Source organism: Brachionichthys hirsutus, chromosome 18, assembly GCF_040956055.1.
Source record: "Brachionichthys hirsutus isolate HB-005 chromosome 18, CSIRO-AGI_Bhir_v1, whole genome shotgun sequence".
NCBI classification, from domain to species: Eukaryota; Metazoa; Chordata; class Actinopteri; order Lophiiformes; family Brachionichthyidae; genus Brachionichthys; species Brachionichthys hirsutus.
The window spans coordinates 8,057,305-8,084,697 of record NC_090914.1 but is presented as its reverse complement, the minus strand read 5'-3'; the positions used below and the strand labels follow the sequence as shown (position 1 = coordinate 8,084,697).

The window sequence follows — 27,393 nt, the reverse complement described above, 5'->3', positions numbered from 1 at the left end:
CCCAAAACAGCACACCTCGCTGCTCAGGCCTGCTCCCACCAAAGCTGCAATTATATGAGTTGCGCCTGAAATGCCGCAGGCGCTTGCTCCTCTATTCAATTCTCTCCTTTCTAATTACCACCGCCTCAGGACGGGTGAGGAGTCAGGGAGGATAAGATCTTTATTTTTTTTTTACCTGTAGCAAAAACACACACACACACTCGCACAAACACCTGCGAGTGGTACGCCGAGATACGCAGTCAAAGAGGCACCCGGGGGGTGGGGTTTCAAATTATAGTCTTTCAAAAAATTTTGAGAATTTGCTTTTAGACAAAGTTGTGTTAAGAGTAGAGAGCTTTGTGGAGGTAGCCGGGTTACCAAGGCGACTGAGGTCTTCAAGGCGTGGTTCGTCACTTTGCGTGCTTTTCCAGGAGGGTACCGGTAAATTAGCAATGCGTTTCTTCAGCAACTATAAGTAGACTCAGATCTTATCTGCTGACACTTGGAATAGAACTGAAAACACATTTTTGACAGTCAAACGATAATTATAATCTCACAAAAATCCGACTGAAAAAAACGGGATTCTGACATCACCCCTCCTTTGATGGGCACCTGACAAGTCGGGTTATGCATTAGTGAAATGGGCCATTATCTAGAGGACAGGAATGGGTCCATCCACTACAGTACCAAAGATCAATGGCTTGACATGTGAATTCCACGACCGTTTCTCTGAGCGACGTTGAAAGATATGCAGAATATCTTGAAGGTACCGTTCGGCTCTGCGGGTCACCAGTCAGCCGGAGACCCCTTTTCGGCTGATTGCTCCGAAGGTGACAACAAGCACTTTAACAGCACGTAAACAGTGTCTACACACGATGATCTATCGCTGCGAGCAGTTTGTGAGTAAAAAGAGCCATTTGTAGCTGTAATTATCATTTATCACCGGCACCATCAAATGGAATCTGGTTGTGCCACCAAGTCGATGCAGGTAGAGATCTTCACATCGTGCAGCCGGGAAAGAAAAAGAAAACTTTTTCAAACTCCCTCTTGTTATTCAGTAATCTGATCTTCCTGTCCTCGGGCTCCAAAACAGGCAGGTAGGGCGCAGGCGACACCGAATTAACCTCCTCTGTCAGTGCAGAAGCAGTTGAAAACTGTAAATGAGAGATTTTAATCTCTCTTTTCACGCACCATGCACTCTGAGCTATGCATAAGCAGCGAATGCTGTGTTGCTCTTATAATGGAGACAGGTTGCATTAATGTGTGTGGGGCAATCATCTATGATTACTCCTCCACTGCCACCCCCCCAGTGCCGCCGCACACTACCCTCACACCTCCTCCCTCTGTGCTTCTTATCTTTTCATATTGTTCCCTGCTTCACAACCTTTGCCGCCGGCACAAGCCTCGACACCACCGCTAAGCCTCAGACTGATGATGAGGCCCATCACTGTTTTTTTGTCTTCGGTTACAGCCTCCTTTCTCCTGTTCTTTGCTTCTCCAAATTTCACCCCTTCGCTCTCCATCCGAAACACCACTTATCCAACATGGCACCTCTAGAGGAAGTAAAAAGAAAGTGAAAAGTGAGAATGGGAGAGAGGCGACGCCGGACCGCTCGCCTGCTGCCGGAGACACAAAAGGACGAAGCGTTAACTCACCGAAGGCAGCGACTTTGATGAGGATAGCGCGGAGATCAGATGATATCATCTCGGAGAGCAGAGACTCTTGGTCTCGATGCCACAAGTAGGCCAGGGGCTGCAAACCTAGACGCAAACATCTGGGGAGCAGGTGAGAGGAAGGAGGGAGAGCAGTGGGGTTCTGATAAAGAAGGACATGCAAAGTGCTTCAAAGACGATTGTGGGAATGCCGGAACCCCGATGGGCTCCCGGGACGTGTTCCCACCTGCCATGACAGCCAGAGGCTTCACTCAAAGGCAAGACAAATGTGAAATCTCCATCTCTGTGGCTTGTCGGACACAAAAACACACATCCGCAGCAGTGAGTAAATCTACTGTGTGTGAATAGCTGCCTGATTTGTGGATGAGAAACTTTTGCATCCAGATTGTGTTTAGTTTAGGACAAGAGAACAAAGTGAGAGGATGTAACACAAGTCCAAAAGTATGAGGATCGTGGGTATCTGTATCACGCTGACGACTCCTCACATTTACGACACTATCGGTTTCAATCCGTTTCACAATATCATTGTTTCACAAAAATAGAGCCGCCCTATAAAGATCAAAGCTAGTCTAAATAAAAGGCCATAAACATAAACTCTGTGCGTGTGTGTGTGCGTGCATAACTGTTTGAAACTCTAAATTTGGAACACAGTGAGGTAAAGACAACATAGGATGCGCTCTCTTCCTTCAGCGTGTGCGTCATTTGAGTTCAGAGGTTGCGGGGGTGTGTCCGTGTTTGTGTGCTTGTTTGTGTGTGTGCGCGTGCTTCAGCTACAAAATGTGTTCTTCATCATGGGTGTGCGTGTGTGTTTGACTTACACATTCTCCACTCGGATCCTTTGGTAATCGGAAAGAATGGCCCCGACAGACACGGCCTCGACACCCTCCTTTTTCTGTGGGGACAGGGATGGGGGGGGTAAGATGGGGGAAATTTAACCACAAACATTTCTTGTCTTTTCCAATATACAGTATGTGAATCAAGAACTGTAACAGTTGAAGTGATGTCACTGCCCGATGGGGGCCAAATATTCCTCGCTCAACCCACGATCCTGTGCCAAAATGTTATCTGGACAAAACCACACAAAGTCGTGTAAACATACGCAGAGAGACTAAAACAGACAAAGACAGAACAATCCGAAAGGTTCTTTCCTTTCATTGGGCCGCGATCCTGTGGGGATGTTTACGCTCTGATCCTTTCAAGGACTTTATGGTCCAGCCCATAACCCCTGGAGGTGACGGGGTGACTGGAGGCACCACTCGAGGCAGTTCCCGGACCTTATCTGAGCGCGGGCGGAAGACGAGTGCGTCTGGCTGAAGCTTCCATCCCATGGAAGATGGAACCGCGGTGACAACTGTAAGTGTGGTCTGAGCCTTGTGTCTGTGAGTGGCATGTATCGGTAATACCTGCGGAGGGCTAATCTAATTGCTTTTCATATCGTATTCATATTTCAGAAACAGTGACACGGCCGAACGCTCCAGAGATGCCTTGAAATGCTTTCGTGGAAAACAAGCTCTATCCGGAGCGATGCACACAAACCAATCAGCCGTGCACGCTCCCTCGCAAAGACGTGAATTCACACCCCCCCCCCCCCCTCCTCACTCTTCTTCACAGCCCCTCCCCTACAGACACGCACCTGCAGATTCATTAGAACATTACATGGGCTGCAATTAGAAGGTGCGCCAAGGTTGGAGGCAGTGGGGGGATGCACAAGTCTCCAGTAAATTACCTTGTAGCCATTATCAATTTCCCTGGCTACTGGTCCTTAAGATAACCCCTCACCCCTCCTCCTCCCTGTTGTCCCTTCCTGCAATTTTTCTCTGCCTGATAAACATGCAGATTAAAGCGAACAGCGTGTAAACCTTTGATACCTTTCCTAAATGAAATCCATGCCCTGCCTGGGGCCCTGGCGCTGCAGCGCGCCATGCCTCACACACACACACACACACACACACACACACACACACACACACACACACACACCTTGGCGGAGGTGCGTCAGCTAATCAGATAAAGGATGAGCTGCGTATATGTGTGTGTGTTGTTTTACGCTGCAGGGGAGGATGTGACGTACAACGCCGAAGATAAACACGTACACAGAGAATAGGCAGCCGGGATTTAACCCTCTGATTAGGCTTTCTTCGGTTTAATAAACGCTGGCGTATGCGTTACAATTCCACTGCCCGTGACAGTAATTAAGTCAGACCGATAACATTTCAGGGCGCCACAGAGCGGAGGGGGCTGCAGGCAGTGCCATGTAACGCTCGGTAAGCCTCAGGGCCGGCACTCTATTCTAATACGATGATAACCTTTTCCCTAAATACAACCCTCACTTCCCAAAGAGGGCATATTAGGAGGTAAAGAGCGGGATAAGAAGAGAGAGGAAGAGAAAAAGAGATGGGAGTGTTGGAGGATTGTGCAACATCAACGCCAATTTGGTCCCTCTGTGTTAAATCTGGCAGAACCAGAAGTGGGCTTACGGAATAAGAGCATGACGGCGGCAGCAAGCGTCCACCTCCTCCCGTGCTTCCACCTGACTGTTGCAGGTACCGGATCCCCCCCCCCCTGTATCAACCAATTAAAAGCTTCTCTTTTCACGGCCTCTCATTACATTACATCATGCAGCCCAGACGCGTGCACCACTAACGATATAACACAAGACACATTTCCCCGACTTCCCTTTGTTTTCAGTGGAGACGCCAGCCAATAGACTTTTTGGAAAGCAGCTTTGAAAAATTATTTTTGGATGTGGCTCCGCTTTTGTTGCTATTACAACTATCGTCGGGAGACAGGCAAGAAGGGGGGGTACCTAAAACGGCTCTATAGATGTTACTTAAAACATTCTAGGCATACCTTCTCATCATGTGGGAAATGTAGGAGATCTTATTGTGAAGAGGAGGAATATGTATGTGTAAATCTGAAGTAATGGATTCTGTGGGAATTGTTTCATGTATATTCATGATGCCCGAAAAAAAAAATTAAACTTTGATTTTATGTTAGCGGAAAAATGCATGAAAATGGTTTATGGAGAGAACACCTGACAAAGCGACAAGACTGCTCACGAAGCACAGTCTGATAATAAAATCTTTATGAGAGCTTTCTGGCCGACGGGTGTTTTGACTGCATTAAAAGGTAGAATCCAGTTAACTAAGAAGCCAGCATGAAGGTAAATCAAGCCAGAGGTCAACAGGACTCGTGTGACCCACAAGCCACTTTCCTTTCTTCGAAACTCTTGGCTTACGATCCAAAGAACTCCCTGACTTCCCCGAGTTCATGACACATTTATTTTTTTCCCCAACGTTTAAATACCCTAGCTCATTAAAGGAAGCTTCACCTGAGCCAGTCCCGGAGGCCCCGCACCTAAAGCGGGGCTAATTCTGTCACGCCATTGTGCAACAGTGCAACCCCCCCCCCCTAACAGAACCTGCAGAGGCAGACTAAACAAAGGCCTGTCCTGGCTTCCCCTCTTCTCTCCAGCAGGCAGAAGAGCTATTAATGAGGATCTATGGCCCAAAGCAATGGAAGCCCTCAGTCCCCCCCCAGCCATGTCCATCAGGGTACTTAGCCCCATGCAGTCATTAACTTCTGTTACTAATTGTCAAATTCATTAAACTAATCCTTCCCCAACATCCAGATGTCTCCTGTGGAAATAGATGGAGAGGGCTGAGTTATTACTATGTCAGCTGTGGGGAAGATTAAGGCCAGCAGACATGCTCCACAAAGAAACCGTACAGCCATTAAACTCTACATCAAGGTAACGTGCATGATATACTTTTTAATTATATACACATTCATCTTGGTAAGGGGCTAAAAGTGTGGCTCAAATGTATTCGCAGTCACAGACATGCCTTCAGTGAAGATCGGTGTCTGTCCCGGAGGTGCAGACACGGACAATCATAAAGCAAAGAATTTGACTTTAGAATGCGATTTTATCAGCTCTTAGCTTAAAGGTACTGCGGCTCGCCACACACTCCGTCTGGGTAATATTCAAACAGTCGAAGCCATTAACAGCAACCAAGGCAATTAGAAAACCATAAAATATTAAAAATTCAATATTCGCATTGGTACGGAATACATCAGAACCCTCATTAGTGCTGTCACGATGAGGTCTTAATTATACAGCCTAACAACACAAAGCTCCATTCTACAGAATGGTGGGTTTTCAAACATGCCCGCTTCAGTCGCCGCTGACAGCTCGGAAGCCGGCGTAGGCAGGTCTCGGCTGTCCCAAACCCAAGGCCACTCTGAAATTCTCTTTTAATAAAGTGCAAAGATGTGTACACGTGCTTTCTATGCCATTACCACCCGTCGAACACAGCGTGCCTGCGTGCGATGTCAGAGAGGTGGGGAAGACGGCACAGCGGAGAAATTAATGAAAGTGGTTTGAATGACAGTTTGCTCAAGGGCATAAGGGTACCAGCACAAGCTTTCCGCTGCTGCATCCACGCTGTCAAATCGAGACCACCTCTAACCCCCCCCCCCCGCCGCTGCCTCCTACCCCTTCCCCCTGGTCTACACCACCCTCCCTGCTCTCAGTGTCACCCCTTTCATTCCTCTCTCCCAGGATCCATCGACAAAGTGACCGAACGCGACTTGGTTTTAATGTTCTCTCCATTAGCTCAGCTCCGAGCCGGTTGTAATGTAATGGAATTGTTCTCCCCTCTTCCCCTACATGCTGGGAGCAAGGAGAAAGGGGGTTGAACCGTGTTGCAACAACTCAAGTAGATGTGGTACATGAGAATGGGCCGGCTGGGGTCAAGTTATTGTGTAAAGTGCAATGCGTCCATATTCCAGAAGTGTGTTGGGCTGTCCTGACAACAGACATGCCAAACTGACAGGAGGCTTAGTGTGAGCTTAGTCAGAGGAGACAGTTGTTTATTTCTTTTAATTCAGCCTCCTCATTGACATTCTGTACAGATATTTATGCTGCAAGCTGGCTCCCAAAGCTGAGGAAAAAATAATATGTTGGGGAAGACATGTGGACAACACAAAGAAGACAAAGTGTAACTAGTTACACCCGATGCTGACAAGGTTATATTCTACTATAATATACTCAGGCTAAAATAATACGTGCAATTTCTGATGCATTGAAAAAACAACAAGCAGACATGCAAGCTTAGCAAATGTCTTTGTAAAACAAACATCAGCCAAAACGTGTTCCAAAAGGCTTGCAGAGCATTCCCGCCACTAAATTGGTAGCACTGTCTGCTTTAAGGAGCCGCTGAGAGACGGGCTCGTCTTTTGTTGCTGGTGGACGGGCTGGCGAGATGACTCACCGCGCGTCAGTCCTCAACCATACGGAGTGGGAGAATAAGAAAAACAAACTTCTCACAGAGCCAGCGGCTCATAAAACTGACACCCCGACCGGTTCCTGCGAGGATGCCGGACAGAGTTGTAAAAAAAAAAAAAAAAAAAAAAAGTGGAGACAGGAAGTGAAATAGGGGAAAGTATTATACACCAGATGCAGGTGCGAGTATTCAACGGAGGATAAGACATGGGACGTTGCCACATCCACGCGATGAGTGAGGGATGCTCGTCAGCCAACAGCCACGTGACACGTTGGCTAGCGCGCACTAATGTTGTTCCAGAAGGCGATGAAAATGAACGTGCGTGGCGGTACGGTATAAATCCTGCAGCTCTTATGGATAAACTTCTGCAGGCGTTCTTTGGTCTTGGGTAGTGATTTGTTTGCGATGACAGCTTTTTCTTTTCTTTTTTTCTCACCGATGTGGGCCCCATCCTGCTGCACAGCTGGAAAATGCAGGAATTCATCAGGGTTAGAAAGCAGAGAGACTAACATTTCACAAGTTTTCTCTAAGATATATATGGTTGCGTAAACACAGACCAGCCCAGTCACCCTTCAGGGAGGGAGAGGACCTTGGCCAAAGCAAGCACAAAGCCCTAATTTCAGCAGGCCAAGGGGAAGGCGGCTTTCCAAATTTGAGCGTATGGAAAGCCAAATGTTGGGAAGCAGTGGGGAGTCATTTATCGATGTCCGGGAATACTGGCAATTCAAGCGGACAAGTTTAGTCGTTATTAATTCTTAAAACCATAATAAGCCCCCCCCCCCCTCCACCTCCCAGCCCTGCCCAGTCTCCCCCCTCCTCCATGGCAATGACGCTGCTTTAACCTACTCCTCAGACTCCAGACAGCATTTCCTATGACTGCTTATGACTTTATCTGCAGAAGGCGATGGGGCTTGCCGCAAATATATTGTGAGGGGAATGGCTCAGAAAAGAAAATACACAAACCCTTCAAATTCGGGAGGAGATGAAAGATTCGGTATTATTACTCAGTGGTCTGCTCTGAGTCACGCAGGACTGATTAGCTGCTGATAGCAGTGACTTTTCAAAGGTTTTTATGGCATATCCAACCTCCGTGTCTCTCAAATGGCCGGATTATCCTTCTCACATGGACACGGGGCTGCAGAGCACAAATCGTGGAAGCATCCGTGTATATTTTGCAATTCATTTAAAAGAAGAGTGGCAATAACAGAAGATGATCAAACTCAAATGTACCAGTTATGAAAGGAGAGACACTCAGAAGCATTCTTGAGTGAATTTTAACACGGCAATCCATTAATTTTTCAGATGCGCAATCAAGAAAAGAGGAACCAACTCGTTACTCGTTTCTAGCGCAGTCACAACAGGGCAAGATGGCAAAATGTAATTAACCCCTGGCTACATCAACAGTTCAAAATACATCTGAATAAAATCAGAAAAGACGATAAACAGAAACACACACAGGCATTCTTTGTTGGAACAATGTTCAACCAAGCAGTTGTAGCAGCTCATGCCCTTGGCAAGGCAAGATAAGGCTATCAGCTTCCATCATCACTAAACAAGATTGAGCAAAGTACATTAAGCAGAAAAATACAAACAAATTACAATGGCTTGAGGCTGGGCTCTTTATCTAAGGCTTGTGGGGTCTGTTAGCGTCAGTTGGAGGGAAATGCGCCTGCATCTAATAGATCCTGTCCCACCGCTTCCACACGGCCGGCGAACAATGCACAGTGCCATTATCTCAGCGCTAATGCTATCCTTCCTCATGCGCACAACAAGGCTGCAATTTTAACCCCGCCGCCGCCGCCGCCGCCGCCGCGACCAACGTAAATACAAGAAGCCTCAGTCCAAAGGAAAAGAGAACAATGGCTACCACATAGACAGGCGATGCAGAGGGGCAGCTGCATGTAGGAATCCTGCTATTATGTAAATATTCGCACATGATACGCGATAAAATACAACTTTGAACAATGGGTTTTAAACTGCTTGTAAGTTAGAGCCAATAACAGCATTCCGGGGTTGCTCTGCACCACAGACCAGCAACAACAGGCTTGCATTAGCTTTGTTATTGATCTAATCGCCTAAACCCTTGCTGTGACCCCAGAGGTCATGATTTATGTATAAAGCTGCTTTTTAAAGAAATCCATTTCCCCCCCCCCCTAATGCTGCACCATGCCGGTAATCAGAGAGGGGTTGCTTGTTTGATTTTGACCATCCCTCCCCTTCCTTCATAGTTCACACCCCTTGCAACAACTTGTCTCACAACACGTCGGCTCCATAATCAATAACGCAGAGCTCCCGGTCCGCCCGGAGCGTCCTCCGCCTCCCTGCCAGCCAGCAGCCTCCTCTTTTTCCCCTGTTCTCCCTCAGTCCCTCTCCCTCCTTTCCTCGCAGCAGGATGCACCTCCATCAGGGCACTCCACAACAATGCGGTACCAAGAGGAGCAGAGGAGAAGAAAGAATGAAACGGAATGTTTGGACTGGTGGACAGACGGCGTCTGAGATCACAGAGGGGCCTGATCTTGTTTGCTGCTGTCAATAATAAAGCGACGGCAGAAACTGTTCGTAATAAGGGTCAGAAGCAAAAGGGAAGGAGGAGGGGAGGAAGTAAGTTTAAGAAGAATTATCCTGCTAAAAACAAAGTGCTCTGAAAAGGGATGTTTCATCTACAAAGGCCCAAAGTTCTCAACACACCTCTTGAGGTCTTTTCTCAGACATCTCCAGGGAAAAGAAATAAAATATAATGCTGTCTTAAAATAATGTTGTTTTCTTAAAAAAAGAAGGACGTTTGATGTCAACTGACCTGTGATACAGCTAACCATTTAAATAAAAGAACATTGAACAAAACAAAAAAAAAGAAATCGGCTTCTGAGAAACTGATCGCATTTACAAGGCAGGAAATTAGATCTGAACGTCACATTTCCATCGCTCTCATAGCCGGGTCTCGGTGTGACAGCGATGTCACAGTGCAGCTAATTAGAGCTGGCAGAAAGGAGCGTGTGCATATATATCATCTATTGTTCCTCTTCACTCTAATGAGCTTAAATGTCTTTGTCTTTATTTATCATCTCAAAGGTTACAGAGTTCCTACAACAGAGAGTCTATTTATATTACTCTTACATCAAATGATTTCAGTTCTATTTGCATAGTCCCCCCAAAAACATCACTGCCGTTTGTTCCCCTTTGCCTGCGATACTTTCAGTCAGTTGTAAAACGTCCCGATATATATATGCAAGTGCGGTGAGAACACTTCTGTCTATCTCAAAGTGTTGAAAGAAGGGAATCCGCGGTGAAAAAGAAGCAGAGGTGTGCAAGAGGAACAGAGACAGGCCTGTTATCATGTAGCAGAGGCCAGATTTGACCCGACCTTGAACATTTGCAAGTGCATGGGTGCACACGCACTCACACACACACCAATAACAGGGTCACAAGGCATAAAGAGCCACTGTGTCAGGTCACAGAGCACAGAGAGAAGGATAAAGGACTTGAGGGATGTGATATGACTAATATGAGGGGTTTTGTAGGCCTTCGGGGGAACTGGCATTACAGCCAGGGGTGACTGACACTGCTGATCTGTATCACACATCAGAGCGGATCACAGCAGAGGAGAGCAGGCCGACCACACGCATTAAATATGGATGGACGACGGATGAAATCCGATTTTATAATCCAAGCAAACAGGGATATTTTGACATAAACAAAGGGAGAGTATTTAAATGACAAGCTACAAATCAAAATGTTTCTGTATTACAGTGTTATCTTTTACACAACATTGAAACCGCTACGCTAACTTCCCTCTGAAGTCGGACAGAGGATGTCACCATACACCCTCATGGCCACAGACATTCAAAAGTTCGCCCTACACTGGCAAAACAGTCATTTCCTCCCCTCAAAGAACGGGTTCAAAGTTCAGCACCTCGCAGAATGGAATCAGAGCATGCAGTGACTTGGACGACTATCAGGTAACACACTTGAAAGAGACACTGTGGTACCCAGCCAGTGATGAGAGCTAAGGAACCGACAATAGGGCCACATTGTCATCCTATCATTATCACTACTTCCAGAGGACAGACAGCTCGTTTTTTTTCTATAATAATTGGGCTTTTTTTTCCCCTCCCTCCATCAACAATGATTCTAAAGAATATGATCTATTCCTTTGATTCTTCTGAATAGCTGAAAACATTCTTCAAGAGGACCAAACTATTGGGAGCCCTGGTTTGTCAGCTTTTGGGACTGATCCGTAGATGGCACTGTTGGCTCATGCTACAGGTCTGCTGCTGGCGGCGCGGCGAAGGAGGAGGAAAAAGAATCGACTTCAAACTCATCAACTCTGTGACTGAGAAATAAAATCCTTTCATCTCTGCTCAAGTGTCATTCGCCAAATATAATCTTGTAACTTCTAATTAATTCAAACTGCTGGAAAGAATCTTTCAACATATCACATTTTCCAAACAGAACACTTTTTTTTCCCTCATGCTTAACCCATTCTTCCAGTAAGAGCGATTTAACAGCTCATTATCAAAGAAGTTTTCCTTCTCTTCCTCCGTCATTTTCTGAAAATGTTATGGTTGGAGGGGAAAAAAAACAAAAACATTTTTGGCAGGTGTTCTTGTTGAACATTTTAATTGAACAGGACTATAATCTATGGCTACTGAAATCGTGTGAGATTATAAATACGGGTGATGCAAAGACTGCACAACGGTAAGGATTTGCGGTGATGACCAAAAGGCAACTTCGGAACGCGGCAACTTGATATGGCTGACATCAGTCACTGAAAGACGGAGGAAGCCTGTTGTTTATTGTGTAGGTCTGCTGATGACGGTGAGAAGGTTAAATGGGGAGACGACTGGAGGTCTGCGAGCCCAACAGGGCCCCATGGGAGTCAAACTGGACTAGCCATGGCCCGTCTGACTGGTGAGGTCAGACCAGAGAAGCCCTGGAAATGGGAAATTAGCAGCCCTTTGCAATTAGACCAGAGATGGAACACTGCATCATACACAATGAAGTGTCAACTATTTGACTGTGACGAGTTATGAAAGCTCCGACTCTAGAAATTGGACCGTGCGAATGTGTACTTAGAAGAGAACGCAAACAAGCGCTTCCTCATGCATGTGTAATGCCAGCGAATTATACAGAAGATGACAAAGAAAGTCAGGCAGAGGGCGTGATATGCCCCCAGGCAGGCTGACTGGCCCTTGCCACCCAGGCGGTGTGCGGACATGCAGGGGCCCTGGAGCGGCCCTCAGAGTTGGATAAACATGTCTCTGCAGAGACCTGCAGGAAAAGCCAAGCACACACACACACACACACACACACACACACACACGCCGCTCTCTCTTCCTCTCTCTCATTTAAACCACGTCAAGCCAGCGTAACTCTATCTCAAAAACAAATCTGTCGTCCAAAAAGACTCTTGGATCCTGATGCTGAAAGCTGAAATCTGAAATGAGATGTTGTGCGAGAGCGCAGAGGGGAAGAAAGTGGATCAATCCCACACCCTGTTTGTGCTGAAAGCCGGGAGAGCCGTTGCTGTTCTGTTGAAGTGTACGTCCAGGTAGTTTCCTCATGGCTGCAGGCGGTCAGGTGGGCAGGCAGTGCCGGCGGTGCGTTAAACACACGCGGTCTCCGGCCTGTCAGTCAACCACCCTGCACCACATCAGACCGCTGGGATCTCATACATAATTTGGCATCAAATTAATATTTCCTCAATGGTCTGGCAAAAGAGGTATTTGATGAAATATTCATTTGGTGATTAATTTTTGTATCTGACCTTCTGTCACACAAGATTAAAACATTTTTTTTTTTAAAGAACAACAGAATTTTTCCTGTGAAGCTAGTGGTTGAAGGGCACCTCACTCCGGCTTCACACATAAAACTTTCATCAACTGATAGAACAGACACATTCCTTTCCCAGAGTAAGATAAAAGGAACATTTCCTCCACTTTGAAAGTCAAATCAAGGCACACTGAATGCGACAGACCAAAAGCACTAACGCGGCTTTTCAGCTTCCTGAGCAGCCCGGTTGTACTTTCCAATAGAAACTTTGGACTGTTAGCGTTCGGCTGGCTCCATGAAGCCAGGGCCTCTCTGAGACGGTGCTGATGGGTTACTAAGCGACTCTGAACCCACAGAGAATAACTTGTAAAACATCTCAACAGCGAGACGTTTGTCATAAACCTGAGCCGAGATGATAAGTTTAGCGGTGCTAAGAGATCATGCTCATATGCATACGTCAGCGGTGGAGAGGCTGCCTCAGTAGATGCTCAATGACACATCGCATGCGGAGTCATTGTAATGTCATATATTACAACTATTGCTTCGATGTGTGTGTATTCTCTTGCCCCTTTTATAAAATAGGCACGTAAATATAAACAACATTTATTCCTGAAGATGTCATGTGTGGATTTTCAACTGAACAAGACAAGCTGCTCAATTATGTCGCGATTCGGCCAATATTTTTGATTCAGTGTATTTTAAATCTAAACATCTTTTTACAGGAGTTTCACATTTTGAAGGGTGCAGTTAGCCATCATCCTGCCACAGTATTCCTTTTTTTTTTTTACATCAGTAAGAAAAAAATCAAGAAGATAGGAGGGGGGTGTTCCTTCAGAATTAAGACCACAAGGTGGGTTGGAACCAAAATGTCTGGCAATACAGTATGTACCAGTACTTGCAATGCTAGTATAACAAAAGTCTTCATCTCTTGCCAGTGGTATGGACTTGAGACCTACCTTGACAAGGTGCAGCAGCTCATAAAGGTCCTCCACTTCATCCCCCTCCGTTTTACAGTAGTTTTTGCTGGTGTCCAGGCTGGAGCCCTGAATGGTGCGTCTATATAGGGGCAAATCCATGGCTTCAGCATACAGATCTATGGCCTGGTGGCCCACTGTCTGGTACATGTAGCTGTCCAACTCATCTGTGGGGTAGAAGTACTCAGGTCAGTGTTGGGCGATTAACCACAGATGCATGACACAGTAATAATGAGTATGGGGTGTACTATTTACATTAAAATATGTATTAAAATGATTCATCTCATCATATATTTTGTATTTCATGACTATTTAAATGCCTTTGTTTTTATTATTTCCTTGCTTTTAAAGGTTTAATGATATCCGTGCATCAAAAGACAAAATGTTTTTTTTTTATGTAACAAAATGTAAATAATTTAGTATTTAATGTTTCATAACTCAGGTGGCACCCATCCTCTCTTTAGTTTAGACAAAGTAGTCATGAACCACAGTGGGGCTAATAGTTCATTCTTTTTTTTTTGCTCCTGGAACACCAGATCCAACTTTGAAAAATATTGTTTCTATTATTGCAGATATTAATTAGCACTTTATAAACACTCCAGTGAGATTTACAGTGCATTCACTTTGCATTTCTTAATGTCTGGTCCACAGAAATGCAGCTGGGCAATCCATATGATATTTCCCACCTCGCCCCACGTAGAGGATATAAAGATGAACGTGATCGTCCCCACCTGTGTCAGCAGGACGGAGGTTGGCCAGAGCTACTATCCGGTGCCCAGCAGCAACACATTGCATCATGTTGTAGCAGCTGTCTTTGCCTCCACTGGACACAACATGTGAAATAGACGCAAAGGTGACCATACGATATATTATCTGGAGTGATGGCTGTCTTTACTTTACTGGGGGTGTTCAAATGTCATTCTTTATTATTCTATAAATTAACTTATCTCACGTCTTTATTCTCATTTATTGGTGTTCAACAACATTTCGTTAGACTTCTTCACGGCCAAATAAAACAAACGCACACAAAATTCACTCGACTTTATTTTCAAGAAAGCTCTGAATCTGGGAATGAACATACTGACAGGCTGGCAAAAACGTCCGCGCTAGAGCTGCTAGACGATTACAGAGAAGAAGCGCTGTTACCTTATTAAAGCGACGACTTTCATCTTCTTGTTTTTTACTCAGGGATCGAATGACATCAAATGTATTTGCGATATAAACCCACGGACGTGATTACTGTGCTTGGCGACCAATGCTTGTTGTATATACACATGTGAAAGATAAACTTCCGGGTTCTTAAAGGACCCTTATAAATAACAAGCTGTCCTCAAATATGCCTGATTTCTTTCCAGCGAATTCTAAATTCAGGTTTTGCCTAATAAACATGACTGCGCCTAAATGTTCTACCGACAGATTGTTCAAGGTAAAAAAAAAAATGTGTATGAATATTAATTATGAAAAACATTACCAAAAAGAATCAATATAGACAAAATGTTGAACACATAGAAATGTGATTTGAATATTATGTTAGATATTGCATGCAAGAGCAACTATTGTACAATACTATAATTTAAAAATAAAAATAAATGATTTAAAAATTAGATGTGTTTGGTTGGTTTGTGTGTTTTTTAATTACATTACATGTCATAACACTAATTTGAGTTTTCAGTAAATACAAAAATAAAACTGACATTTAAAGTACTGACACATTTTACTATAATGCAGCCTAGTCAACATGGACATGTACGATAATTCAAACACTGACACTGACAAACGCCCCTTTCCTGTTGACTCACAAGAGAGGACCGAATGTCTGTGCACTGATATTCACACGCAGGTTGCACTTCTCCTCTGAGGGAGCCCTTTGCTCAGAGGAAAAGCTTTGATGCTCTTTTTGCTCTCTGTTATTGTGCCAGTGCAGAGTAATTGCACTGCTTTTGTGAGCTCGCCTCACTTTCTACCCCTAAGCAGGCTGAAGGCAACTGATTTTGTTTGAGCGTTCAAAATTGATAAAGATTTCTCTTCATCCAATTGCTTTAAACTATGTTCCTTTTGTTTTGTTTGTTTGTGTTATTCATCCTGAATGTACGTTAAACTCACCTGACGATAAGCATGTACATTGTGTTAAAGGCAGTGCACACAGTGATCAGCGATTACTTCTCAAATGGATGAATATTCTCTTTGTTTATTGCACACATTTAACATAACGGTAGGATTTTTTCGAAATTTCTAAATTAGATGAAACTTTGTGTAATACAGTGTTTTCAGTGAGCCTATTTTTAGTCGTTCTTTCTTGCACAGGTTCATTTTTTTTAATAGTGCAGCATTTATGTATTTATTATAATTAATCTAACAGGGACCAATATTATTTTATAATCACATGTCTGTGATATGATTATAAAACTTGTATTAAAATAGCACAACCAGCCTATAACAATTACCTGGAACAATCCGTGCACCACAAAAACAAACTACAATTTAATTTGTAAAAAAAACATCACAAAACCCTGTAAATATATTTTGTCAAGTTGAGTGGAGCAGGTTTCCAAATGTTTCCTTGGATTGTTGGTTTGAAGATTGCCTTATCTTGGAGAGAGCAGGACACATCCCACTGTCTCTACTTGTCCTTTAATGTTATAAACTTATTAATGTATCACCTATCTTTTCAGTTGGAGAGTTTATAGAACCACATCACTGCCTCTGGTGATTTCTTTTACAGCCTATAGGCTATGGATATGACCAATTGCAAATTGTGTCGCTTTTCAGTTTTAATTTATGTAGTTTATATCTCAGACGAATAAAGTTGTGTGTTGTTCCAGTTTTATTTGTAGCAGCATTTTGTTGACATAAAAGAGCATTTTATGTCCCTATTGTTGGTGCAATGGGGATAAAAAGTGTTGATGGATAGCCCGGCTGAGATATAGGCAATAGGCGTGAATATGAGACGAATAAATATGAAAGCAAGGCAGCGAGAATCAAATGACACCCTTGGCCTTTTCTTAAAAGCAGGTACATATGACAGGTGATTTACACAGACCCAAAAACTAATTTTTGTCACACAAGGACACAAAAACTTTGGGTGTAATGAGAAAGTAAGGCCTCAAATCACCACACGATAAATTGGGTGTCAGAACAGGCCAGCCAAGGTTGCACAACGTCCAGAATACAAACACACATGGGCTCTTGTGATCCTACACATGCTGCACAGAAACACAGCACATCACATATGCCTTTTTTCTTAAGAGCAGTGTATTATGGGTATTTGAAAAGAAAAAAAAGGTCAGTGCACTTTAAAAGCTCAATGTATTAGAATATTAATATAGAATACAAATGTTATTTACTATTATCAATTATACAGGAAACAGTTTGTAAGCATGATTTTAAGGCAAATACATTTTTAATCTTGAGATAGGCAAATATAAAAAGTGCAGATGATGAAAAACAGATACATTAATTGTTAATTATTGCAGTGTCTTTAGAGAAAAAGAAAAAAAAACACATTATACTAGACATGTGCTTAAACTATTAAAATGCTTGATTTTCCATCAAAGAGATGGTTACAATTAATGATTTGGGCAAACATATTAAACTTGCATGTTGCAAAATTAGAACATGCATTTCTCTTACAGAGGAATGCATGCAGCAATCTTTATAAAGTAATCCAAATGTCCTCTTATATAAGTGATCATTAGTAACTGATCGTCAACAGAACTTTCTGTTTCAACTCAGGCCAGTGTATAATATTTAATTTAACTTAATACATCTTTTCAAATTGGATATAAATGTTGCCATAATTTGTAAAATAAGTTTAAACAAAGACAGTCTTTGCCTGGAATGTCTGGAAAGGCAGTTGTTTTTCCTGGAATATGAACCAACAGCTTCTCAATTATCAGAGGTTTGTAAAAAAAAATACAAGTAAAATAGTAATAATAATAACCCTTGAGTTATTAGTTATTGAGTTATGAGCAAAATGGAAAATCCATGCTAATTATAAATGAAGTTTAATGAAGACTGATGACAGTCAAATGCGATCTTACAACAGTGAGAAATTAGCACTCAAGAGAACAATGGTTGAAAGTAGTGCTGTGTGTTCTTAACTCTATTCTATTTTGATGTTGCCTCCATCAGAGGCTCTTTACCAAAGAGCGATCAACGTAATGATACCTCTTTAGGGCCTAACCACATCCAAATCAGTTAGTAAACAACCCAAACGGGGATCTGTACACATTTTTACAGACAATTAACCGTTATCATGAGGGGCCCAAATGGATTAGTGGGCTCATTAATGTCTGAGGCTAATCGCTCCTTGATTGGAAATGTGAGAGAATGTGATATAAAGTCATGGTTTGATCCAAATTGTGTTTGATCATGGCCCCGTCTTTAACAACAGATCCAGTCGACACACTGTAATTGATTTTTCTCTCTCTAAATCCCCCAAAGAAAATGTGGCTTTAACCCTCAACCCATTTTGATTCTAAACTACATAAAGCATTATAATTGTTGAAAAATGTTTTGCCTCATGAGCCGCCGCTCTGTTGAGATCGTTTTGCTGATTACTACAAACCTGCAGAACAAGAGGTTTAATTTAGAAAGTCAGAGCCTTTTTTTTGCTGGCTTTGGCTTTATAAATGTATCTTAGTTAACTGAGCGCACCAAAGACTACAATGGTCAAGGTTGCCAAAAATCGCTTTAAATCTGTAAATTGCGTTTGGTGGCTGCAATTAGCTCGTCTGCTCTCTGATATACAATCCTCGGACAGTCTCCCTCTCTGTCGACAAACACTGTTCTAATCCAGGAAGTGCGTTGCAATCAGAATATTGGAGTTGACATCAGAGGTAGCCACAGAGGCGCTTCCCACACACCCCTCCCATAGCTTCAAAGGTCTTCTTGGACCTGTTGCAGGTTTCTCCCATGATGAAGTGTGACACTCCACAAACACAAAAGTCCCAGCCCTCTCGTAGCTCTGCTCTGCTTTTCTTGGATCGCTCCGGTCTGACCCGTGCCATACCAAGTCAGCAGTTGTCAAAACTCTAGCCCCATATCGCTGAGGTGTGTGTGTGTGTGTGTGTGTGTGTGTGTGGTGTCTGTTGCTGTGTGCATGCATTTCGTAATGTGTTGAGTGCGTGCAGATCGCTTGTCACAGTCACAGGGAGATCTGTGTGGGTATGCATGTTTGTTTCCTCAAATGATGTAATGTGCGCCCATAATCAAAGCCACCACCTGGCTGTCTGCTGTCGGTTTGCCAAAAAAACCTTCTGCGTACAGTCTCCGGAGACAAATGATTAAAAAATGTTCTTTTTTCCTTTCTATTTGAAGATTAAACTTCCTCACCATTGCAAAATCCACACCGCAGAACAACGATCAATGCAGGACTTTTTCAGTTATTTCTTAAACTTTCTGGTTTTGATTACAGCTTTGCTCCATTTTCATCATAAATACCGTGCCTCTTTTTTCCATTAGTTCTTTTTATTCATCTCCCACATTTTCTTTCATCTTTCCATCTGCCATCCTTGGTGATCTTTTTTTTTTGGGCAGTAAGACGTCACCTGTGCTGAAGAGTTGGCTGCGGCCAGACCAGCAATCTCCCTGCCAGAACACAGTGAGCTTGGGTCTGCCATTTGTCTTGTGGTTTTTGAGTTGGGGATATTTGTGTAACGTACTGTCCAATGTCAACACTGTCTCTAAATACTCTTACTGCTGCACGAAGTGGGCTTCCTTAGGGAGGATAAGGATTAATGCTGGGTTGGAAATGAAATAAAGGTGGGGGGGGGGGGGGGGGGGGGCAATGGATGAGCAACGAAGAAAGGGTTTGATCAAGGCAGAGACCATATGACGATGGCAAGTTGAAGAGACAGACAAGATTGTATTTTAAAATATAAAAGTTTCTATTCACAAAAGTATCTTAGAGCAAAACCTGTTTTGTATTTCCCTTCCTGTACACAGGGGGTTAAGCATTTTAGAGCTGCGGCAGGCCCCGTGTGAAAGAGGGCCTTCGATCATTCAGAACCATTTCTAAACCTGTGACTAACCATAAATAACAAACAAAATCCAAGGCCTCCCACCAGCATTAACACTGGCATTGCCAGATGAGAAACTGGCGGCCCGATCGGAGATGACCTCAAGTTTACGGCCTGAAACCTGTTGATCCTGAGCAATTGATTGTCTCCTGTAAGAAAGGGCCTCCAGCTCCATCAATCCGCCCCCACCACCGCCGCCGCCTGGCCGAGAACAAGATGAATTCTAGCAGCAACTCTGCCATGAGAAGCACATCAGTGGCCTCTGCCTCTCATTTTATGAGGCAAATTCCACACTCTGGGCCCAATATTCCTGGCTACTTGAGCCCGGTGATTAAAGTGTATAAAAAAAAAGAGGTGAGCACTACTAAATGCAGTGATTTAGTGAGATGTCGCCCCGGTTCAGGCGGGGAAACAAGTTCAAATCCAAACAGGTGGGTTCTAATGAAAATGAAGCAAAGGAAATCGATGGTGAGGGGTCAGAAGAGCGATCGGCTCTCGTGAAGATGATGCTGGTCATTAGTCATCTTCATCTGCTTCTGCTAGTCATCTTCATCTAATATTGAGATTACATGTTATTATTTTTAAGATCAACCCAGCTTTGCTCCGGATCTCCGTTAATTTTAGTGGATTCTGATGCCTTCAATTACCAGTCAGTTGTAAAAGAGACATCCTGATCAGCCTTCCTCTGTTGTTTAATGGCTGCCCAAGCCTCCCCTTCCCTGCTTTCTGACCTCAGCCACCACATCCGCCCTCAGCCTCTGCACTGGCCCTTGGCTAACCCCTCGTATTCACAGTTCAGGGTCAGGGCAGCAGACTCTTGGCCAGTTGGGCAGCTGCCCAGAGGCGTCGGTGCAGGAGAGACGTAAGAGACCCAGGGACTCCTCTGGTGTCCTCGGAGGACTGGGAATGCTCTGCCGCAGCTCATTTCTACTTAAGGAAGTCTCTTCCGGCCTTGGGATCACAGGTTCAACAGTCTGGTATCTGCAGCTTCCTGCTGCAGGACAAGCCTATTGCATGTTTAGATGTCTTGCATGTGAATCTCTGGCTTCATCCATTAATGTCTGTACGCTCCTGTGACGTTTCAGCAGTTGTTATTTTGCGCACCTAATTCCTGATGATCTACAACTGTACAGAGAACCGACCCGACAGACGTAACGGTAAAGGAATTTATTGCCAAGTGAAGATAACAGAATTACACACAACAGATTTAATACCCACAAAAATCCTCTTGCTAAACTGGATTCTTTGACATAACAGATGCTGGACGTGCCGCCGTCATTTTTCACTCGGCATAACTTGTTAATTTTTACTATGTCCTCCACTCAGCCCATGTCACTAAGTCATAACTATTCTGCTCCCGGCTGATATACGAGTCTTCGTGATGAAGTCAGCAAAAACACTTTCAATAATTGCTATGATTGATATTCTGAGCCCACTAACACCTTCCCTTCTCCATCCAGCCACATATCTCCGACGAGGTTCATCTATCAGTCTGCTCTCAAACGGTTTAAGTTCTCCGAGTGATATATGGCCCGCTGCCAACCCTGTGGTCCAATGCAAACTCTTTACATTCATTCAAATTACGAATCAATGAGCCTCCAGTGTATAAAATTACTATGAGTTAAAGACCTACGAAGAAGGAGATGACTGGGCATTTACTATTTCATTGTTTCAACTTAATTTTGCAGCAAAGGATTTTTCCCTTGTGTGTTATTGGAATGATGACATCAGTGTTTATTCTGCTTGTCTTCTTTTCTTCATTATTAATGAATGCATGTGGAATATACTGCACAGTCACATTTGCTCTATCCATGCACACGTCTATCCTCCAGCTTGTTACACTGACTGGAATGTGTGTCAAGCTCTCACAGGATGGGTTTCCTCTTGGCCTGCACTCTAATTGTTTAGGAGGAAAAAGGTGAAACAGATACGTCTAAATATCGGAGGTCTCCCAGAAAGTCTGGAGAGGCAGCGAGGGCCTGGGACAGTAGCTGACCCCGTCATCTTCAACGGTCACACGGAGGACTGAAATATTCTGTCTAGTGGCGTCAGAGAAAATACACTTTCATTTCCTTAAAGCTGATGGACAAATTTATATTCCAGTGGGAAGCACTTTTCAAACTCAGAATGAACACAGGCCTTGTGCAGTCTTAACATTTTGGATACTGCCCTTGTCTTAAGGGTCAAAAATGTCCCTCCTTCACTAAACCCCGAAAATAAAACAGCTTAATTACAGTTTTAACCCCAAACTTTACATGAAGTCACAAACTTGAGGAATAAAGACGGCATTTATGCCATATTTTTCTGGCTTGCTCACATAAACTGCTGGGAAAGACCGCAACCTTTCGAGACCGCAACCTTTTGTAATTCGTCTCATTCGTCCCAGACAAAAAAAATAATTATATCACATACAATTATGAAAGCCAATAATAGTTTAGACATCTCTAAAAGTCAATTATCAAATAAGAAAGTGTGGAAGATTTTCAGTGGCAGTAAGGGATGGAAAATTGCCATTGCAATCTACAACCCAGAGACTCGCCTTGGGACCAACTTCAGGGTTGTTAGAGATCTATTTAAATGGGGAAATTCTAAGTTCCTTAAAAACAAATATTTTTCTCTCCAGAAAAAGTGACATGCAAAAAAAAAGGATTTCACTACACACTATTTCACATGTGGCGGCTCAAAATGTCCAACCATTTCTTCCATGTTGCTTCCATGTCTGTGCTACATGATGCCAATTTCTGCTGTGTCCCTCTCAATGTTCATCAGCGAGCCGCTGCCCTTGTAACAGGAAATCATACCACTGCTGCACTGACTGGTCCTGTTTACACAAACCCAGCCGAAACACTTAAGACAGGATATTTGATTGTGAGAAGTCTTTTCCATGTTGTTTTCCCAGAGCTTGCTGTCACTCTAGGTTAAGCCATGAACACATGAAACACAAAACTGCTTACAATACTAAAGACCTACCTCATAAGAGTCTCGGTTTGCGGTGCACCACGGCACTGATTTGGTCAAATGTTGTTTGATGCCATTGTTTTTATTTTTCAACAATGCACAGAGTGGGTCATGTGTTACACCTACTGCGTTGAGACACATTGCATCACGCAAATGAGCTCAGGAGACGGGTCCCATTGTAAACGATATTTGGCAGCTAGAATACGGCACCAAACACAAAGGAATTCAAAGAGCTCATTATTCAAAAATGCAATTTTTCCGAGAGTGCGGCAGGAAAGCGTTCTAACCATTAAAATCTCTGCAAAAAGCTGCGCTAACACACCAGACATGTTGTCATTCGACCCCTGCGATCGGACTACATACACTTGGGTCTTGGACCAATATCTGGACATCCTCTTAGTGTAAGTAGACCGTAACATCACCATGACTAAGTCCTCACCAGCCATTTTTGCTAATGGCTCTTCCCTTAGAGATTTATGACCCAGAGACACGAGACAATTAGAGAGGGGAGAATACAAAAGCCCACAGCTCTCCAGAGAAAGATTTACAGTTTACAGAGGTGCTATTTTTGAAATTGAAAGTCTGATTAGAAAGTGCTGATGGTCTGATCTGGTAGAGGACTCCTACAATGTCATGCTCATTCAGGTCTCACTTAGTTGGTGGCTCATGGTGGTGTTTCTCACATCAGGCACATCTGCCATGATAATCGAGTTTTCTTTGTACATAACATCTTAGATTATTATCGCCTCCATCATTGGCATTTTTGAACACTTGATTCATAAACATAGGAATACAAAGGTGAAGAAAAGAGATAATGTGAAATGGGGATGTGGCGATGTTCTCTCAGGTCGTTTGCAGCTATACCACGGGTCAACGTTATGAACGCTGATATCTTTTAAACAACTCCTTAAAAAAATTGCTGGCTCAAACAGAAGCAATGAATATTGGTTTTTATTTTAATTTGTATTGTTAAATGTCGATGATTTATGTACCAAGGACTTTCAACGGAAACAAGACCGCAAGGGCTTTTTTGAAATGCTCCTCTTAGACAGGATGTTTGACTTTATTTGTACTGTAATACATGCTACTGTGTGACTGTACTTGCACTCTAACATTCTATCTAATAAATATATTCATCATCATCATCATCAATGACCATACAGATGTCCTCAAATCTTCAGTAAGACTTTACATCTGCGTCTCTGCACACAAGATATTGCTCTGTGATGGCTGTTTTTCTTTTTTTTTTCAAAAGTCGGCGTGCAATGCCAGCCTCCATCTGCCAGCCCTGTGTGTCTGCAGGCTAGTGGCCCGCGGCGCCACACATTAGGACCTGTTAGCGTGGGCCCCAGGCATATTCTGCTTCTGGAAGTGTGATTATTGAGGCCTGATTACAATGTGACCACGATAACAACCCAAGCCTCACTGAGTGCTTGGCAATCTCACTGCAATATAAAACGGCTGGAGAATTAATGATGCTTCAAACTCAGACAGGTTTTTTAGTGCTGATCATTTAGGTCCAGGATAATTTGCAGCAATTGGTGGCATATGGTTTGGTTTTACATTTGATGTCCAGCAACAGATGTGAAATCTGTTGGACTGCATGTAATTCCGTTTACCAGATTGATTGAACTTAACTTAAGAGTGGCTGAGCATAAAAATAATAAATAGACAAAAGATAAAGACAGTCGCTCTGAAAAAGAGACAAAAAAACAGATGCATTTTAATAAAAGAAGCAGGAGGGGTTTACAAAATCGTTCATCAAAACAGCTCTTGTGTCTGGTTTGAGTTTTGCCTGGATGTCCACGGGGTGGCTAAAGCATGTCGCTGTGGAGATGGAACAAGGGAACAGAGAGCATGCTGCTGGATGTTTGACACATATCTGAAGGCCCCGACGTTCTCTGTCTGTACTAGTGCCTATGGTGGTCTCCAACTGCCAGCTTGCTTTTGAGGGGTACTCATTGCCTTATCGCTGCCCCCAGGCAAATCTCCATGCTTCTCTACGTCCTATCTTTTTCTATTCTCCCCTTCCCGTCACTCATCAACTTCCTCTTTTGCTCAAACTACTCTCACGTTCTCTTCTCCTCGCTGTTTCTTCATCTCTCTGTCCCCTCAGGCCGGCAGGTTTAGGTAGAAGTCTGTTGCGGCGATCATAGCAGATAACCTGTATTCTGGACAGGCGTGCCACATGGGGCCACACCTTGCCCGAGGATAGGTCCATCCATGCTGGGGGCAACTGAAGCACACAGGCCAGGGGGCTAAGGCCGGGGGCTAGGTCTGGAGTTGGGGCCGGGAGCTTTAACTGAAGCAGGAGCAGGGGGGGGTAACAGCCTGGATGATGGGACAGCAGTTGCACTAGCCCGAAGGCCAGGCTCATACAGCTGCTGTCCCAGATGTACGAGCCTTCACCCCCCCCCCCCCCCCCCCCCCCCCTTGCAAGAGGGGAAGAGAGGGTTGAGAGGCAGAGATGTGGAGCCAGGAATAAAGAGAGGGTCTGCATGGTCTAGCTGAGGCAGCACTGATCTCCGGTCGAGTGGACCTGACAGGTGAGCAAACGGCACCACCCCTAATGATGGCTGCCGCGGGTAGGGTTAGGGAGACGGTGTTGCTGGCACCGTTTGATGGACTGGTGAAGTAGTGAGAAGAAAGAAGCGGAAGAAGTAAAAGGTGCATGCAGAGCTGTGCCATGTGATGGAATCAACTGTCACAGCCTGCTGTGTAAAGCTTTTGTTTAGACTGATGTTTAAAGTCAGGGATCAATTGGAGGCCTTGGCCTCAGCTGTGTCGGCAGTGCAGCTTTTGTGTTGCAGCAGAGGCAGAATATAATTAGCTCAAATTTTGCTTCACAAACAAGATCCGATAGGCAAAATTGCTATATGCATTATACATACTAGAAGTCATGGAGTTCACATTGTGCACCATTTACACACTTATATTATTCTATCATTTAGCTGGCTGCACCGAATGTGACAACGGGCCGTGCGTTCCGCCGCCACTGCGGTCAGTGTTTTAAAGAGACCACAAACTGGAGAAGTTGGTCAGAGGAACTAAGGCATGGTGCTGTGTGGAATCATATCTGTGCATTCGGGCATGCATTTCTGTGTATCGATGTGTGTGTTTGCTACACATGCATGTTTGTTGCAAAGGCAGGCCTGCGTGGCAATTCTCCATCTGCCTGGCTGCCCAGATTAGCCTGTCCATGCCACACCGATTCCATCACTTTCTGCGTTTTTTTGGGGGGTGGAGGCAGGGGTCGATTGGGGGAAGGAATAGCTGTAGTGAGGAGAGTACACAAAAAGTCACCCTGAATCTGCTAGCTGATTAATCAAGGGGGATTCGGCGGCAAGCTCAGCCTACCCGCTCCTTTCTGGCTAGTCTGTGTGTATTTATTTAGAGTAACCCGTGGCCAGTCACGCCTGACCTCAAACCATCAGGAGCAGCCAGAGTTGCACCCAAGCATAAACAAAAAAAATGTGTAATGAAGGTAAGAGGACAGAGAATGGGGTGGTGCGGGACAGGGAAGCAGGGGAGGGGAGAGCAGGGGGTGAGGGGAGCGGGAGGAGGGCCGGCGCTCAGAGATAGGGATCTCAGTCTTCACAGCAGAGCTCATGAGTCCAGACATTGAGCTGAAATATCTGACGTTGTCCTGGTGTTTACTTCTCAGCTGACATGGGAAAGGAAATCATTGACCTCTGTCGGACCAGCCTGGGTCCATCCATCTTCTAGGCCGAAGGTTTTTTGTTGTTGTTACCATCAAATAGCTGGCAATGATGGGGGGGGGAACCTTTGACTTGCATAAACAGTTAAATGAAACAATTTGGTTGTGAATCAAATATAATGTTTTCAGTTTCAACACAAATTCAGCCTCAAAGTGAATATTTTATTCTGCCCCCCCCCCCCGCATCTTGAAAACCAGCAACATCCTCTCTTCTCCTTTTCTCCACTGCTCCAGTTTTTCTTTTTTTTGATCAATTTCATCATCTTAGTTGTGATGCAAGCATGGCAACTGGGAGAACAGACAACAAACTCCAAAGATGGAGCCTCTATGGAGGGGTATTGATCGAACATGAAGGTTAGCCAGAAGTCTGAGAAGGTTGGCTCTCAGTGGTCTGATGTGGCCGCCAGAGGCCAGATTCTCGCTCTTTAAGAGCAATGAAAAGCAGAAAGAACAAACACGGTGGAGGGGGGGGATGCGTATAACACTCTCAGTGAGGATGAGGATGCAATTGTTCATAATTCAGGTGGTAATTGAAAAGCAAATCAGAAACTAATTAGAACTAAAATAACAAAAATAACGTATAATTCACAAATAAGCAGACATCTGATCCAGGTTTACTATTCTCCACTGTCTGTATTTGCATTTCAACTCCTCCAAGTTATTTTAGAGGCACAGAAGGAGCGGACCGGATGGCAGGTGAGATTCCTGTCTACCCTCCGCCTTGTTCTACACACGTCTGGCTTTTTGTCTCATGTTTGTTGTTAATCTGCCTGGCATGCGGTGATTCTTCAGGACAGGCAGAGCAGCAGTGCAGGTGAGCAGGTGGGAGAGAGGATCCCACCTCCTGGTGCTGGAAGGAAGAGTAGAGGAGAGACAGACCACTGCGCCCCCCCCCCCCCAGCACAGCTTGTCGGGTTCTGACCCACCACGAGACTGACACTCCACCAACTGGGCCGCCCTCCTTCTCCTCTGCCATCAGATCAGTGGCATCATCAAGATGAAGAGGATGAGAGGAAG

The 27,393-nt window shown here is 44.3% G+C and overlaps 1 protein-coding gene across 1 annotated transcript in view; it reads right to left on the bottom strand.

Moving 5' to 3' along the window:
• Positions 1 to 14,849, bottom strand: part of dph6 (diphthamine biosynthesis 6) — a 46,007-nt gene extending 31,158 nt beyond the window's left edge. The window contains exons 1-5 of the mRNA XM_068752190.1: positions 14,827 to 14,849; positions 14,412 to 14,503; positions 13,663 to 13,847; positions 2,471 to 2,544; positions 1,635 to 1,753 (exon numbers count right to left, since the gene is read on the bottom strand). Of these exons, the coding sequence (XP_068608291.1) occupies positions 1,635 to 1,753; positions 2,471 to 2,544; positions 13,663 to 13,847; positions 14,412 to 14,503; positions 14,827 to 14,849 (493 nt within the window). The remainder of the gene's footprint in view (positions 1 to 1,634; positions 1,754 to 2,470; positions 2,545 to 13,662; positions 13,848 to 14,411; positions 14,504 to 14,826) is intronic.
• Between the last annotated feature and the right edge of the window lie 12,544 nt (positions 14,850 to 27,393).